General features: G+C 38.1%; 1 protein-coding gene across 7 annotated transcripts in view; it reads right to left on the reverse strand.

Moving 5' to 3' along the window:
- Positions 1–15,634, reverse strand: part of RAPGEF2 (Rap guanine nucleotide exchange factor 2) — a 301,620-nt gene that overhangs the window by 30,537 nt on the left and 255,449 nt on the right. For 6 of the 7 annotated variants that reach the window (XM_061584376.1, XM_061584372.1, XM_061584375.1 and 3 more), the window contains 7 exons: positions 13,431–13,671; positions 12,924–13,307; positions 10,017–10,228; positions 9,762–9,885; positions 8,391–8,414; positions 4,570–4,793; positions 3,401–3,577 (listed from right to left, as the gene is read on the reverse strand). In XM_061584376.1, coding sequence (XP_061440360.1) covers positions 3,401–3,577; positions 4,570–4,793; positions 8,391–8,414; positions 9,762–9,885; positions 10,017–10,228; positions 12,924–13,307; positions 13,431–13,671 — 1,386 coding nt within the window. The remainder of the gene's footprint in view (positions 1–3,400; positions 3,578–4,569; positions 4,794–8,390; positions 8,415–9,761; positions 9,886–10,016; positions 10,229–12,923; positions 13,308–13,430; positions 13,672–15,634) is intronic. The other variant, XM_061584373.1, reaches the window with a different exon arrangement.

The raw sequence follows: 15,634 nt of genomic DNA on the forward strand, positions 1-15,634 counted from the left end.
TGAAATATAATTTTCTAGGTTAGATTCTCTGTAGAAACAGTAGTAACAGAGGAAAGAAGCAAAGTAAGAAGACCAACAAACAAAACATGTAATTATCCAACTTTGGTGATGCGGTCCTAATTGCAGGTGTTGCCACAACTCACCATATGCTCAAAGACACATGTTAACAAATTCTTACAAGCTGCACAGGAAGTGAATTGGACTGTGAAAGACTAACCCAAATTGTGTTTGCATTTTTACGAAATTGCAGAGCAGTACTATATCTCAGAGAGGTCAGGTCTCCTGCTCCCCTCATGCATTCATTATAGCTGCCCAATTTCCCTGCTTTTTAAAGTTTGATAGAAATATCTGTTAGCTATAAGTATATTCTTAAACTGCAAGGGTTTTTGCCTACCAGCGAATTAAATGTAGAAGGCAGGTGGCTACTTCACTGAGACTTCCCATGTTCAAGGTGAGAATAAGCAACGTGTAGAGTTAAAGCAATACAGATTTGCAATCACAGATATTAATCACTAGATCGGCCACCAGTTACAACTGGATAGGCATAAAAATGTATAGTTGAGAATAGGTGCTGTCTATCTGCATTGCTTTCATTGAGATGTCTACAGTGCCTTGCAAAAGTAATCAGAGCCCTGACCAATGCTCTCATATTACTGAATTACGAATGGTATATTGTAATTTCATTCTGTATAATATTTTATTTTGAAACACTGAAACTCAAAATCAATTATTGTACGGTGACATTGGTTTTATGTTGGAAAATGTTGGTAAGAAACATAAAAAACTGAAACATGTTGCTTGCATAAGTATTCAACCCCCCCCCCCACATTAATATTTCGTAGAGCCACCTTTTGCTGCAATAACAGCTTTAAGTCTTTTGGGGTAGGTATGTACCAGCTTTGCAAACAGCATCGGAGGGATTTTGGTCCATTCTTCTCTGCAGATTCACTCCAGGTCGTTCAGGTTGGTTGGACATCGCTTGTGGAATGCAATTTTCAAAGAACGCCACAGATTCTCAATGGGATTGAGAACGGGACTTTGACTGGGCCACTGTAGGACATTCACCTTTTTGTTCTTGAACCACTCCAATGTTGCTTTGGCCTTGTGCCTGGGATCACTGTCCTGCTGAAAAGTGAATTTCCTCCAAGCTTCAGTTTTTAGTGAACTGAAATGGGTTCTCTTGCAGCATTTCCTTGTATTTTGCTCCATCCGTTCTTCCTTCGATTTTAACAACATGCCTAGTCCCTGCTGATGAGAAGCATCCCTACAGCATGATGCTGCCACCACCATACTTCACTGTAGAGATGGTGTGTTCTGAGACACGGGCAGTGTTAGATTTGTACCACACATAGCGCTTTGAGGTTTGGCCCAAAAGCTCTATCTTGGTCGCATCTCACCGCAAAACCTTTTCCCACATCGCAGCTGGGGCACTCTCATGATTTCTGGCAAACTCCAGATGTGCTTTCAGATGGTACTTTTTGAATAATGGCTTCTTTCTTGCCACCCTCCCATCCAGGCCAGTGTTATGCAGAGCTCTTGATATGGTTGACTGGTGCACCCTTACTCCACTCCCAGCCACTGAACTCTGTAGCTCCTTCAAAGTGATTGTTGGCCTCTCTGGGGCTTCTCTAACAACTCTCCTTTTTCAAGCGCTGAGTTTTGAGGGACGGCCTTTTCTTGGCAGTGCCTGGGTGGTGTGATGCAACTTCCACTTCCTGATTATTGATCCAGCTGTGCTCACTGGGATATCCAAATGCTTGGATATTATTTTGTACCCTTTCCCTAATCTATGCATTTGTATTACATTATCTCTCACTTCTGTAGAATGCTCTTTCGTCTTCATTTTCCTTCAGATCCACAGCCTGATCAATAATCCTTCAACAGTGGAGGTTTTATCCTGACAATGTGACAGCAACTTGAATGGTTTGCAGGTGGAGGCCAATAGTAAGGTAACTGTGTCCTTTTAAGGCAATTTCTTTCCTCTGTGTAAACTGGGTGCTTCCACAGCACAGGGGCTGAATACTTATGTAAGCAACACGTTTCAATTTTTTATGTTTCTTACCCAACATTTCCCAACATAAAACCAATGTCACCTTACAATAATTGATTTTGAGTTTCAGTGTTTCAAAATAAAATATACAGAATGAAATTACAATGTACCATTTGTAATTCAGTAATATGAGAGCATTGGTTGGGGTCTGATTACTTTTGCAAGGCACTAAATACAAATATTTGCATAACGTGGATGTGCATTTTCATTTAATAAATGCAGTGCATGTGGACTACCAGGGAAGATGGAAGTCAGGAATGCATCTGACTTAACTCACTGTTACTAATTCAACACACCCACCTCCTTAGATGGATTGGGCTGCCCATTTCACATACTGTACTTTCATAATCTGTCAGTGCAGCATCAGTCCAGTAACTAGGGTAATTGACCTCTGTATTTTCTCTGCCTTCCAGAGTGAAGGCAAAAAAATGTTTTGCTTGCCACCAGTGACATTGGTTATATAGCACCATGACATTATCATAGCTATGTGATCTTTAATTGGTTGAGATCATGTAGCCAACAGGAAAAACACTGGTATTTTGTTTTCAACAGTGTCAGCAAATGCGGTAAACATAAGCTGGGTGTGTATGGGGTGTGTGTGAGTGCCCCAAAAATTTCATTTATCAAAATTATCAAAAATAATTTGCTCCCAAAATTTATATGAAAAATATCAATAATGTACAAGTCTGAATGATGATGATCTTGGTAAGAACTTGGATATATCTATTTTTTACTCAAAATTCCTTTCCCAGGTGTTCTGTATTTCATTTCAAACAGAATTACCTTTTCTGCAACTAAAAGAAAAAGTTGCCAATTATGAAGACAACCCCCCCAAATTTACACTTGCAAAACAGATGTGCTACGTTAAAACACTCCCCGATTAAAATCAGGTACTCAGAGTGAATGTAAGTATCTCATTTTAACACTGGCTGGCAACTGTCACTGATAGAGTGAGTGTGGATCTCTAACACTGGTTCTGTTACACTTTTTAGCTGTGCCTTCCATTCCCAAAATAAATGTAAATGTACTGCCTTCAAGTTGATTCCAACTTATGGCAACCCTATGAATAGGGTTTTCATGGTAAACAGTATTCAGAGGGGGTTTACCATTGCCTGAGGCTGAGAGGCAGTAACTGGCCCAAGGTCACCCAGTGGGGAATCGAACCCTGGCCTCCCAGGTCATAGTTTAGAGCCTGTGCTTTCTCCATCTTTCTTTGCAGTTGCTCAAGATGTATCCCAGAAACATTAACTTCAGCTAATTGTTTGCAAACCTTATTTTAAAAAAAAAATACTCTTGAGAATTTGCTTAATAATTATTTTTCTACTGAATGGAATAGTCCAGAATACTTACCAAAGGGTGGCAGATCCTTGACAGGCACTTTCTTACGGGAGGGATAAAGTGATACTGCAGGGACTTGCAGTGCTTGGTTTGCTTTCTGCTGCTGCATCTTCTGCTGGATCGCTGACCTGTGTGCAACTGGGGATGTTTCAGGCTTCCCAGACCGTTTGTCCCCTGGAGTCTTGGGTACTTAAACATAAAAGCAGAATTTAGATTACAGTTAAGACTACTTCAGGAGTCTTTGATTTTGTATAAAACAGTGTCCAGAGCAATGATCAAAGGTACAAAAGAAACACCACCTCTCAGTTGTAAAGCCTTTGCCTGCCTGGGCCCTGAGATCCTCAGGAGAGGCCCTTCTCTCAATACCTACGTCCTCACAAGCACGACTAGTGGGGACGCGAGATAGGGCCTTTTCGGTGGCTGCCCCGAGGCTTTGGAACTCCCTTCCTAGGGAAGCAAGAATGGCCCCCTCCTTGCAGTCCTTCCGTCGGCAAGCAAAGACTTTTTTATTTCAACAAGCCTTTGGAACTGAAAGCTGTTAAGGACAGGTCTTGAAGGGTGCTGCATTGCTGTTGCCTAACTGTATTATTTTAAACTGAGTTTGAATTATTTTAACTGTATGTTTGAATGGATTTAATACTGTAAATTGTTTAATTTGATTTTAATCTAGACTTTTGTATGTTTTTAATTATATGTGTGCTTTTATCTGGAAGCCGCCGTGAGTTCCAGTTTTGGAAAAAGGGCAGGGTAAAAATAATGATAATAATAATAATAATATTTAAACTTGGAACTCTTCAGTCCTCTCATTCAGCTGTAATATGTTACCATATACTATATTAATATGGTTCCCTAATCAGTAGTGGGGAAGCCATCGAGGTAATTTATGCCATTTATGGCCAGAGAGACTAAGAAATTAAAAGCACATATGCCAACTGAATTACTGTCTACAATTTGTATTGGTACAGAGTAATGTGTTCACTAATAATCAGCTTGATGAGCAACACATACTTCTCTCAATGATACTACAGGTAGGGACAGTTAAGCTGTAGGCTAAATAAAAATATTATTAACAGCTCATTTGCCATTATAAAGGCACACACAATCAAATCCTATGCACACTTATTTAGAAGTAAATCCCCTTTCATTTAATGGGGTTGATTCCAAATTAAGAAAATGCTCACATGTATTGCTGGCTGGTTCACATTGCAGAGAGAGCGCCTGGAGGCTTTCTTCATCCATTTCCAGATCCAAATTAGAAAGATACTGCTTGACTTTCCGAGCCATCTGGGCATCTTCATACAGCTTTTTGGCATTGAGGAAGGAGCTGCGACGGACTCGCTTTTTATGCCCACCTGTTTGTGCAACATCAAGTACTGCTGCATTTGTACTGCCTTGACTGAGAGACCTGGGGTGAAGGAAGACAAGATAACAAATGTGTAACTTAGCTCATCAGTACATCCTTCAAATGAACTTGAAACATGCAAAGGTCTGCATGAATGTCAGTCTAAGGTCAAAGCTCACATGCCTCATTCAAGTAAGTCATGTAGTTATAGTTACAATAGAGAAAAAGATAAAAGTAACAAAGAATCAAATGTAATGTTGCATATATATTCATTAAAGTCAGTCCCTGAGAACTACTCTGCTCCATGTATGAAATTCTATGTCACTGGGGAAATGGTTAAACTCTCCCACAGTAGACAAGTTTAACAAGAGCAGAAATATTAAGGCAGGCTCATGCAGCAAGGTGTCCCTGACCAGTAAGTGGACAAGCCTCACTGAAACTTAAAATCAGCTACTCTCACAATCAGGCAGCAAAACCTCACTCTATACTTTTCACATGTCTCTATTAAAACACTCAATTGCATTTGTAATGTACCAAAAAGTCGCCTACATTTTCAATTCCCCCCACTTTCCCCATTTAAATAGGATGTCATGTTATATAAAAAGGTTCAATAAGTTAATGGGGACACATGCAAATTTGGATGTATTTACGTATGGGAGCTATTTCGCTTCTAATTTGTTAACAACGAAAATGAAGGCTGGTTTGAAGAAAATTAGTTGAGCTGTAAAAAATATTGCAATAAAAGGTATAAATATATATATATATATATATGCTTGGATGGTTCTTTTAACTTATATGACATACAAATTTCTTTCTGATTTTTATCCGAACCACCAACATGCAACTCCATTTTGGAACACTGTTCCCATTACGACTGGATATATGGGGTAATGTAAGTTGAGTGGCTAATCTGAGAAACAATCAGCCATTGTGCGCATTCACAATGCCTCATGGAGAACAAGCACGTGATCTGCCCATGAAGAAGGAATTGTGCATATTTCCTGGTTAATATGCTCTCCAATAGGCATTGGGAAATGTGTATATCTCAACAGGCTTTGTACATTCTCCAGGGTTTATTCATAATCTCCAACAGGCCTTGGGGAACATGCATATCTCATAAGAACGTAAGAAGAGCCTGATGGATCAGGCCAATGGCCCATCTAGTCAAGCATCCTGTTTTCGCAGTGGCCAACCAGCTGACCATGGGAAGTCCACAAACAGGACCTGATACAAAGAGCACTCTCCCCTCCTGTGGTTTCCAGCAACTGGTATTTGAAAGCATACTGCCTCTGACTATGGAGGAGAGCACAGCCATCATGGCTAGTAGCCACTGACAGCTTTATCCTCCATGAATTTGTCTAATCCTCTTTTAAAGCCATCCAAGATGGTGGCCATCACTGCTTCTTGTGGGAGCAAATTCTACAGTTTAACTATACACTGTGTGAAGAACTTTCCTTTTGTCTGCCCTGAATCTTCCAACATTCAGCTTCATTGGATGTCCATGAGTTCTTGTGTTATGCGAGAGAAAAACTTTCCTTTACTCACTTTCTCCGTGTCATACATAATTCTATACACTTGTATGATGTCATCTCTTATTTGCCTTTTCTCTAAACTAAAAATCCCCAAATGCTCAACCTGAGGAGTCACTCCATCCCCTTGCTCATTTTGATTACCTTTTTCTGAACCTTTCCCAGCTCTACAATATCCTTTTTGAGGTGAGGCAACCAGCACATAGTATTCCAAATGTGGTCGCACCCTAGATTTCTATCATGGCATTATGATATCGACAGTTTCAATACCTTTCCCGAGCATGGAATTTGCTTTTTCACAGCTGCCGTATAATGCATCAACATCTTCATCGAGCTATCCACTAGGACCCCAAAGATTCATTCCTGGTTAGTCACCGCCAGTTCAGACCCCCTGAGTGTATATATGAAATTAAGAATTTTTGCTCCAATATGCATAACTTTACACTTGTTTACATTGACTTGCATTTGCTGTTTTACTGTCCATTCACTCAGTTTGGAGAGGTTCTTTTGGAGCTCTTTGCAATCCCTTTTTTGTTTTAACAATCCTGAACAATTTAGTATCATCAACAAACTTGATCACCTTATGGCTCACACCTAGCACTATATCATTTATGAACAAGTTCAAAAGCACAGGTCACAATACTAATCCTTGGGGGACTCCACTTTCTACATCCCTCCATTATCTGGACAGAACTGTCCATTTATTGCTATTCTGTTTTCTTTTTCCTAGTGAGACCCTGATCCACAAGAGAATCTCTCCTGTTATTCCATGACTACTAAGTTTACTCAGGAGTCTTTGGTGAGGTATCTTGTTGAAAGTCCAACTACACTATGTCCACTCGATCACCTCTATCTTTATGCTTGCTGACAATCTCAAGGAACTCTAATAGATTAGTGAGACGGGACTTACCCTTGCAGAAGTCATGCTGGTTGTGCTTCAGCAAGGCTCACTCTTCTATATGCTTTGTTATTTCATCTTTAACAATATTTTCTACAAATTTTCCTGGGACATACATTAATCTAACCAGTCTAATTTTCAGGATCTCCCCCGTATCTCTTTTTAGAAATTGGTGTTACATTGGCCACTTACCAGCCCTCAGGTATGGAGGCAGATCTGAGAGACAAGTTACATATTTTTATTAGAATATCAACAATCTCACATTTGAGTTCTTTGAGAACTCCTGAGTGGATGCCATCTGGACCTGGCAATTTGTCACTTTTTATTTTGTCCATTAATCTCCACTGTATTTTGTATGTTCTCTGAGCTATATGCACATTCTCTGGTCAATATGCATACTCTCTAAGAAATATGTCCTTTTTTCTATTGTTATTTCATAGGAGGGCAACCCATTGGCCACAGGCTACATGGAGTGCACTGTGGTGTCCACTTCTGCTGATCAGCATGGGAAAACTGCAGGTAGAGGGGGAGTTTCACCCTTCTCTTCCCCCACAAACCTGATGAAGATTCTCTCGCTGCCCTCCACTACTCAATCTAGCAGCTGCATCCTCCTTTCCCCCACTGTCTAGCTGTTCCCTGCCAATCTGGTGCACTGGGGGGACGGGACGGGACACAAAGTGTATGTTTCTGGAAGTGTATACATATAGCCCAGATAATGTGTATATTGCCTGAAGAATGTACAAAAGACTATTATGATATGCACGTATGCAGGTCTGGGGAGAATATGTATATCAACCAGAAAATGTACAAAATGTTGTTGAGATATGCACGTTACTCAAGGCAAGTAAGTATACTGACAGAGAAATGCACCCCATTTCCTCTTCATGGACAGATTATATGCATGTTCTTCATAAGGCATGATAAATGTGCACAATGGCCAAATATTATGTACATTAGCCATTCAACTCACATTACCCCTAACATACATAAGGCAATTTTGGGGATGCTGGATCCAACCAAGGATTCCCATTGCTTGCATTTCTGTAAAGTTTCACAGCTCTTTGATTTATGACCTCAAGCAAAAGCAGCAATGAATTAAATCTGATGCAAGGACAGAAGGGTTAAGAAAGGGGGGGAAATGCCAGAGCACCAGAAAATTATGGGAAGCAGGTAGGAAACAATGCAGATGTTCAGAAAATAATGGTCGTCTATGTATTCTCTCCAACCACTTACCCCAAACTCCTCCACTTCTTCTTCCTGCAAGTGAGAGCCATGAGTATTGAAGCATGGATTTAAGGAAGAGACAGAGAGATTATAAGCTCAGAAAGAAAGGATCAGACGTCAGGACAAGCAGTACCAGAAAGCCCAGAACAGCCTTCTCTCAGGCACTCAGTCAGCACAATAGGAATAGGTGTAAATAGTATATCCATCACATTAAGATTAAAGCTTATTTCAAACTAAGCTAAACTCACATTTGATTACTTATACCTTTAGTGTTCCAAAATTTGGAATTAATTGTTTCTATCCTCTTTCTCCGTGTCATGTGTCCAAAAATACAATTTACTTGAAAAGCATTTATTCATTCAATATGCATTTTTTGTACCTTGAAGCACAGGGAATAAGTTTAAATGTCCCAACTGATTTAATGCAAACTCTATTTAGAGGTACTTATTTAAGTAAGAATAAAACTAGTGAGCAATTAAATGTCTATTATTTTTCTTGTTCTCCATGATCTTTAAACAATCAATATAACATAAATCACACGATGACAGGCAAGAGCCATTTCCATCTGGGATGCATCTGCCAGATGGGGGTATTTGACTGGTTGCAACACCTACCTAGCCCGGTTAATCAGTATATTTTCACAACATTATCATACGAGAACAGGTAAGAGGAAATATGTATTACCTGAACTATTTTAAAAAACTCAAAACATGTGAAACAATGACTACATTCTAGCAAGTATATGCGTTATAATTATTATATTAGCTGAAATTATACTATGAGATTTCTGAAGCAATTGTCAATACCAAACAATTTGCTTTTCTGAGTTTTTTAAAAAACCATGATGATCTTACTAAAAGCAGTTGTCAGCACCAGAACCCAAATAACTTCTAGTGCAATGACAGAATACAAACCTCTGAATTGTGAAAAGAAATCATATGTGTGCCTGTGTGCATGAACTCATTTGTGTTAGCAATGTATTTGTAATATAAGAATGTTCTTCACAAATGCTATGACTGGGCAATGCTCATTTGTCATGAACATTAGGAAGTGTCATATAAACACCAAGATGTTAGCACAGATGAAAAATGTTGCTCATATTGTTCAAAAGACAACAGCTTATTATCAGGCTGATATATCTAATTGCTGTCAAGTAATTTGCAGCTAATTGGTTGAAGAAATAATGACAGTTAATTGCTTTTCCAATTCTATGTCTTACCCCTGTTCTCTGAATGCAAGCATTAAGCATGTCAGTAGCCATGTTTTTTACATATGCATCAGTAACACAATAAGCTAGTTTAAATTGACCAGAATTATATCTTAGCAGGATGGATTTTATTACATATTTCAAATGCATTTTTGCTGGTCAAAACAACTCACCTAGTCCTGAACATTAAAGCAGGATCCATGTTAACAGAAGCCATTCGGCCCACATGGCGAATCTCTTTTGCAATCATTCTTAGTTTTTCAAAATTGACCAAACCTTCCACTTTGGAGTCATTTCCTACATTGCCAAAAGAATTATAGGAAATAACTACAGTATTCTGCCATTAGTCAGTCAAAGTAAAAACACACATACCACCATCACCAAAAGGATCAATGCAGAATAAGCACCTGAAACAGTTTTTTATTTACCTTCATGAAGGAATGTAAGGTCCTTTTTGATTACAGGGAACAATGGAATAATGGGAGGCTGTAGGTTTTGGCTATTCAAGACATTGCGGTATTTTGCCATATTCCTAGATGGATCAAATAAATCCTGAAGATCTTGAAACAATTTTTCGTATTTGCTTGGAAGTTTCTCCCAAGTGGTACGTAGTCTTGCAACTGGAGCTAAGTTCAGGCCACTAAAGAATGAGTTTTAAAAGATGTTGAGGATTTTAATCTCTGTTCAAAATGACACTTGCAAGGGCAGCATCCCAAACATGTTTTCATATACAACCTTGTGAAGCAAAACTAAAACAAAGCTAAGCATGTAATACAGAGACTGACAAACTCAGATACTCATAAACAAAAACACTGCTTTCAAATATTATGCATTTTAAAATTGTAGTTCTTGTGTGAATTGCAGTTCAAACAATATTCATGAGTTGAAGAACAATCAAAAGATTATGGTAGCAGTGGCATGGCTTTCTTGTCTTACCAAAAGTGATCTCAGATATATTACAACACTGATTTCCAAACAGTATTGGAGCAACAGTCACTTTTCTAAACAAAGATAATTTTTAGTACAAAGATCATCAGTGTTTATTACTGCCATATGGAAGAACTGTAATGCATGGTACAGTAAAGTCTATTCAGAAAATGCAGCTGTAAAATGCTGTGAGTCATTCTCTTGGTACACTAGCAAAAGGAGCATGTTATTGCCAGGGGTTTAGAAGAGTCATTGACCAGCTATGCTCATTTGGATGCACTGGTGATATTGATTATAAAAGCCCTCTGTTGTGAAAGGCCTAGAAAACTGACATTCTGCCTTGCTTTCCATAGTCAGTAACTCCAGCTGAAATGGTCAGCTAAAATGCCTGAATTCAGCAATCCTAACATTGCTTCAGAGCTGCTAACAAATTAATACAGAGGCCACCAATTGACAAATCTACTTTTTTCCCTGGAAGTTCTAACCTTACTGCCTTTCACACAAGTAACAGTTTCCCCTGTCATTAATGATTTTGATTTGGACCATCTTTGGCCCTTAACAAAGCTTCATCAAGTAAATTAGCAGAATAAATTCAGGATCAATATTACAAAGCCATGACAACAGTTGCCAGTATTAAATCCAGGTAGACAATGTAAGAACTATTTTACTTAATGGAGTTGGTTAAAAGAATTCCTGGGTTGTAACCTGGGCTGTGGAGTTGGAGTCGTGGAGTCGGAAGCAATTTTGGGTGGAGTCGGAGTCGGTAGAAATGTACTGAGTCCGACTTCAAAATAAATTTTGATTGACAATTTTTTTAAAATATAAATTCAAAATGTCAAAGAAGCTTCCCATGAAGTCAGCTGTAGTTGAGCATTTCACCATAACTCAAGATGGAAAACATTTTGTGTGTCAGTGTATGACACAGGACCCAGATGAAGATGAATGCTGTGATGCCAAGATCAGCGCATATTCAGGCAGTGATAAAAATGCTCCTATGAGAGCTTCCAATTTAAAAAGACATTTACAGCCCTTTTCAGGGCTGTGGAGTTGGAAGCAATTTTGGGTGGAGTCAGAGTCAGACAGTACAAAAATAGAGGAGTCGGAGTCAAAGGTTTGGTGTACCGACTCCACAGACCTGGTTGTAACTCCATCAATGGTAGTGCTCCAAAATCACGGAGTTCTGTGCTGTCTTTTCTAATTCAGTGGTTCCCAAACTCCACCCCCCACCACCGACAGACCACTTGAAAATTGCTGAGGGTCTTCATGGACCACTTAATTATTTTTCTGCCTGTTGCAGCAATTGTAATGTGCTATGTTAGATACTGTACAATTTTAATTGCATTTAATTGCTTCTTGTATTCATTTTCATTTATTTCTATTTATACTGTAGACCGCTTACTATCTGAAAGATCTCAAAGCAATTACAATAGAGTGCATGCATATAAACACAGCAAGCAAAGTAAAAACCATGTCAAATTTACATAACAAAATACCCATACATGTAACACAATATGAATTAAATCAGAGAGCATTACAAGTCAGTACATAAAATAACAACTAATATTACACGTATTCATACAACCACTCACCCAATTTCACTCACCATCCATTCCATACAGCCATTACAATAATTCACTACTTCAAAAATTATCTCTATCAACCAACCTCTCATTCAGACTTAAGGCTGCCTTGTACCATGGATAATCTGACAATTAACTTCTGCTGTATAAGTTTGAAAACGAACCTGTGGAGCCTATAACTGAGATTTTGCATGCTAACATGCACACCTTTTTGATTAATAAGCAATACTTAATAAAATGGATTCATATATTACTCATGCAGCCTTTCACATATAAACCACATCCTATGACCACAGACTATATGCAATAAATAGAGTTAGAGAAATTATTTCTTTCATCATTTTGCTTTTTCCAAGTCCAATCCACAGGATACTTTAGTTTCCAGTGCTGAGGAATGCTTATAAATATGACATACACAGCAAAGTCTTATGGGACGTTAAAGACTAACACATGAATTATGGAATAAGATTTCATGGACTTGAGTCTACTTTCATCAGATGTATAAATATGATGCTGATAATGACAAGCTTGCAATACTAATTTAAACAGCTTTTTGGAAAAATTCTTTAGCCTTTTAATTGTTCTTGCTCTTATTTGGGTTAGGATTCTGCTCAGAGTTGCTGCTGAGAATTGTTAAATCCATGAATTATTATTTTAATCATATTAAATTAGTAATTCATAAAACAGTAAATACACAAATAGTATTTTTCTTACCATTTACTATTACCATTATGAAACATCTATGTACAATTTATTTCTCATTAGCGCTATCACAAGAAAATCATAATCACAACCCTAATCATAGGGAAAAAAACTACTCTTGTTTACCTTATTATTGCAAACATGGAGTTGAAGTTCTTGCATTCCCTGCAGTGTAATGCTATCTTAATGAAGTGCTTAATTATCTTCATCCTTTTCAGCTGGTTGGTTTCTCGCAGAATCTCCGATGCTACCCAAAAGGTTTCTTGGTTTATTACTTCTTCAAACTTTTTCAAGTTAGAACAGCTAGACTTCAATTTTAATTTAAACAAGTCATCTATGTACTCCGTAGGTTCAATGTTACGGAACAATTCAAAGTTACGCATAGAGAGCTGGGTAGCCACCTCGACAGTACTAAGTTGCAGTAGAGAAATTTGACTCTCTCTCAGCAGTTCCTGAGCATCTTCATCTGAACACAATGTTTCTGTCTCCATATTATTCTTCAGATAATACCTGTGGGGAAAAAGACCAAGTTTTCTAGAAAAAGTCCAGCAGTAATGGAAAGCAATGACTTGTTTTCAACTGACAAATCAGCGTATTTATGAAGTATCTTCATTCATGATGCTGTACTCTCACCTTCCACTAAGCTGTATCCTGTCAGCAAGCTTGGAAAGTTGATCTGGGAGTCTCCTCTGCTTGATTACACCCTCTGGAGTGACTGAGACTTCACATAAAGAATATGCATCTGGGGTGGTAGTAAGAGCAAATTCTCGGATTGCTTGAATAACTACTTCCTTTGCAGTTGTGTCCTTACTGATCATGATGTAGCGGCTTTGCTGGTCTGCTTTAAAAACCCTCAGAACCTGGTCTGGCAAATCTGAAAGAGGAAAATAATTCCCTGTTACATAGTACTCCATATAATGGAGTGAAATTATTTTTCAGTCAGCACCGAAGCAATAGGAGCAGGTACACGCTTATTTTTATTTAGGTGCCATCTTATTCCTGAGAAATTGCTCTAGCCACTATCCTTCTTTTGGATTGTCATGTTTTTCCTGCCCATGATCAAACAGAAGTCATTTCCAAGCAAGATAAAAAATGGAATAACACACTGGCTTGGGTCCATGAACTTTTATAAATTGCTACCCACAAAGTATATAATCAGAGCTATCAGCTTTGATGCATACCAACTGCATTCCGATACACAAATAAACTAGTTTATTGTTACATGACGAGTCTCATAAGCTCCCCCATCCCCCTTTGCAGTGTGACCACGAGGAGATCTGAAACTATGACTATACTTTATGTTCCAACACAAACTGTATTTTTTTTTGCTTAACCATGGTATACTCAAACAAGCCAACTTCAAATAGTTGTTTGTGTTGTTCGCATGTTTTCCTAAATTATAGTTAAGATAGACTACAAGTTTATGGTTCAGATGTTAAGTTAAACCATAGTTAATTGAAAAAAGAAGTGAAAGGTAAGGGGAGACTGCATGAGCTCAAGGGTCATACATGTAATAATAAACTACAATTTATCATTATATCCAAACATAGGCACATTTTTTATCATTTCTGAATGCAGAAAATACCAATCTCAGAAGCCAATGTTGCAAACCCGCATTTCCCCCTATGGATAAAAAATGCTCTGAAGTCAGAGCACACACAGTCCCAGTTAGCACAGAATGAGAAAAGAGTGCCTAAATTCCATTCCAACATTCCCCCAAACAGATTAACATGACTGGATCAAATATATCAGTACATGGAAGCAGGCTTCTTTACCCTTGATGGAATGAGGTGAGAATGGTGAAGTGATTAAATAGCTTTCATTTTAAGTCATTATGAGGTCATAAACCAAAGTGTACCTGCCTCAATAGTTGTCTTACAAGATCACTGTCAAAACTCAGAGGTGCCTAAATGGCTTACACCAATGAACCATCCATCAGCATAAAAACATTTCAGATTCTTTCCTTTCTTTCCTCTTACAACATGGTATGAGTAATATTGAGTGATTTACAATGACATATCAAAGCTTGGATTTGCATTTTTCAATTTACAGAATAATTACATAAACTCTTATTGCAAGTTTAAGAAATGATTCCTATTGCTGTAACATTTCCACACTAAAATGCTGATTTATAAATGCACTGAACATAGCCAGCATTTTTATGTTCTTCTCTAAGCTCTACTCTGCTCCTCCAAGCTATACGGAACAGCAATTCTGACAGGTTGCATTCTTTCTGCTCTAGTACATTCCATTTCCTGAATGCCTCCCCCATCTCCAACACAGTTCAAAGTAGCAACAAAGCAATTTAGACTGTACATTTTCTGAAGTTTAACATACACACTGTGGTTTGGGATTATAGCCCAAGTTTCTTTAAAGCCCTTAAGGGAGCATTATATGTTAACAGGAAGCTGATTAAAAAACAAACACCACTGAAGAAAAATGCCAAGGAGTATATAGTAATATCGATGTTACTGAACCTGTATTTTAGTTGGTTGCAAACTGTCTTAGTATTTTTTAGTGATAGGTGGCATATAAATGTTTTAAACAACAACAGTAATAATAAAAACAAAAATACTGGTATATAATCAGTATCTTAGTATCACACACGATAGGTATTTCATTTCTTCTGTTTATAAATATTCTAGCATTATTTTGCTTACTTTTTACTAGCCTTCAACACTGAATTCCTCTGCTTCTGAAAATCTCTCTTCCCATACATCTTCCAATCCTTTGATCATACGTCAGCTTATTGACCACAAGTGTCTCCTTATTAATCTTTTAACTCCATGTTTGGAGTAAACTATGTCCTTATCCTATCTACACCTCAAGACATATTT

The sequence above is a fragment of the Rhineura floridana genome, chromosome 9, assembly GCF_030035675.1.
Source record: "Rhineura floridana isolate rRhiFlo1 chromosome 9, rRhiFlo1.hap2, whole genome shotgun sequence".
Classification (NCBI taxonomy): Eukaryota; Metazoa; Chordata; class Lepidosauria; order Squamata; family Rhineuridae; genus Rhineura; species Rhineura floridana.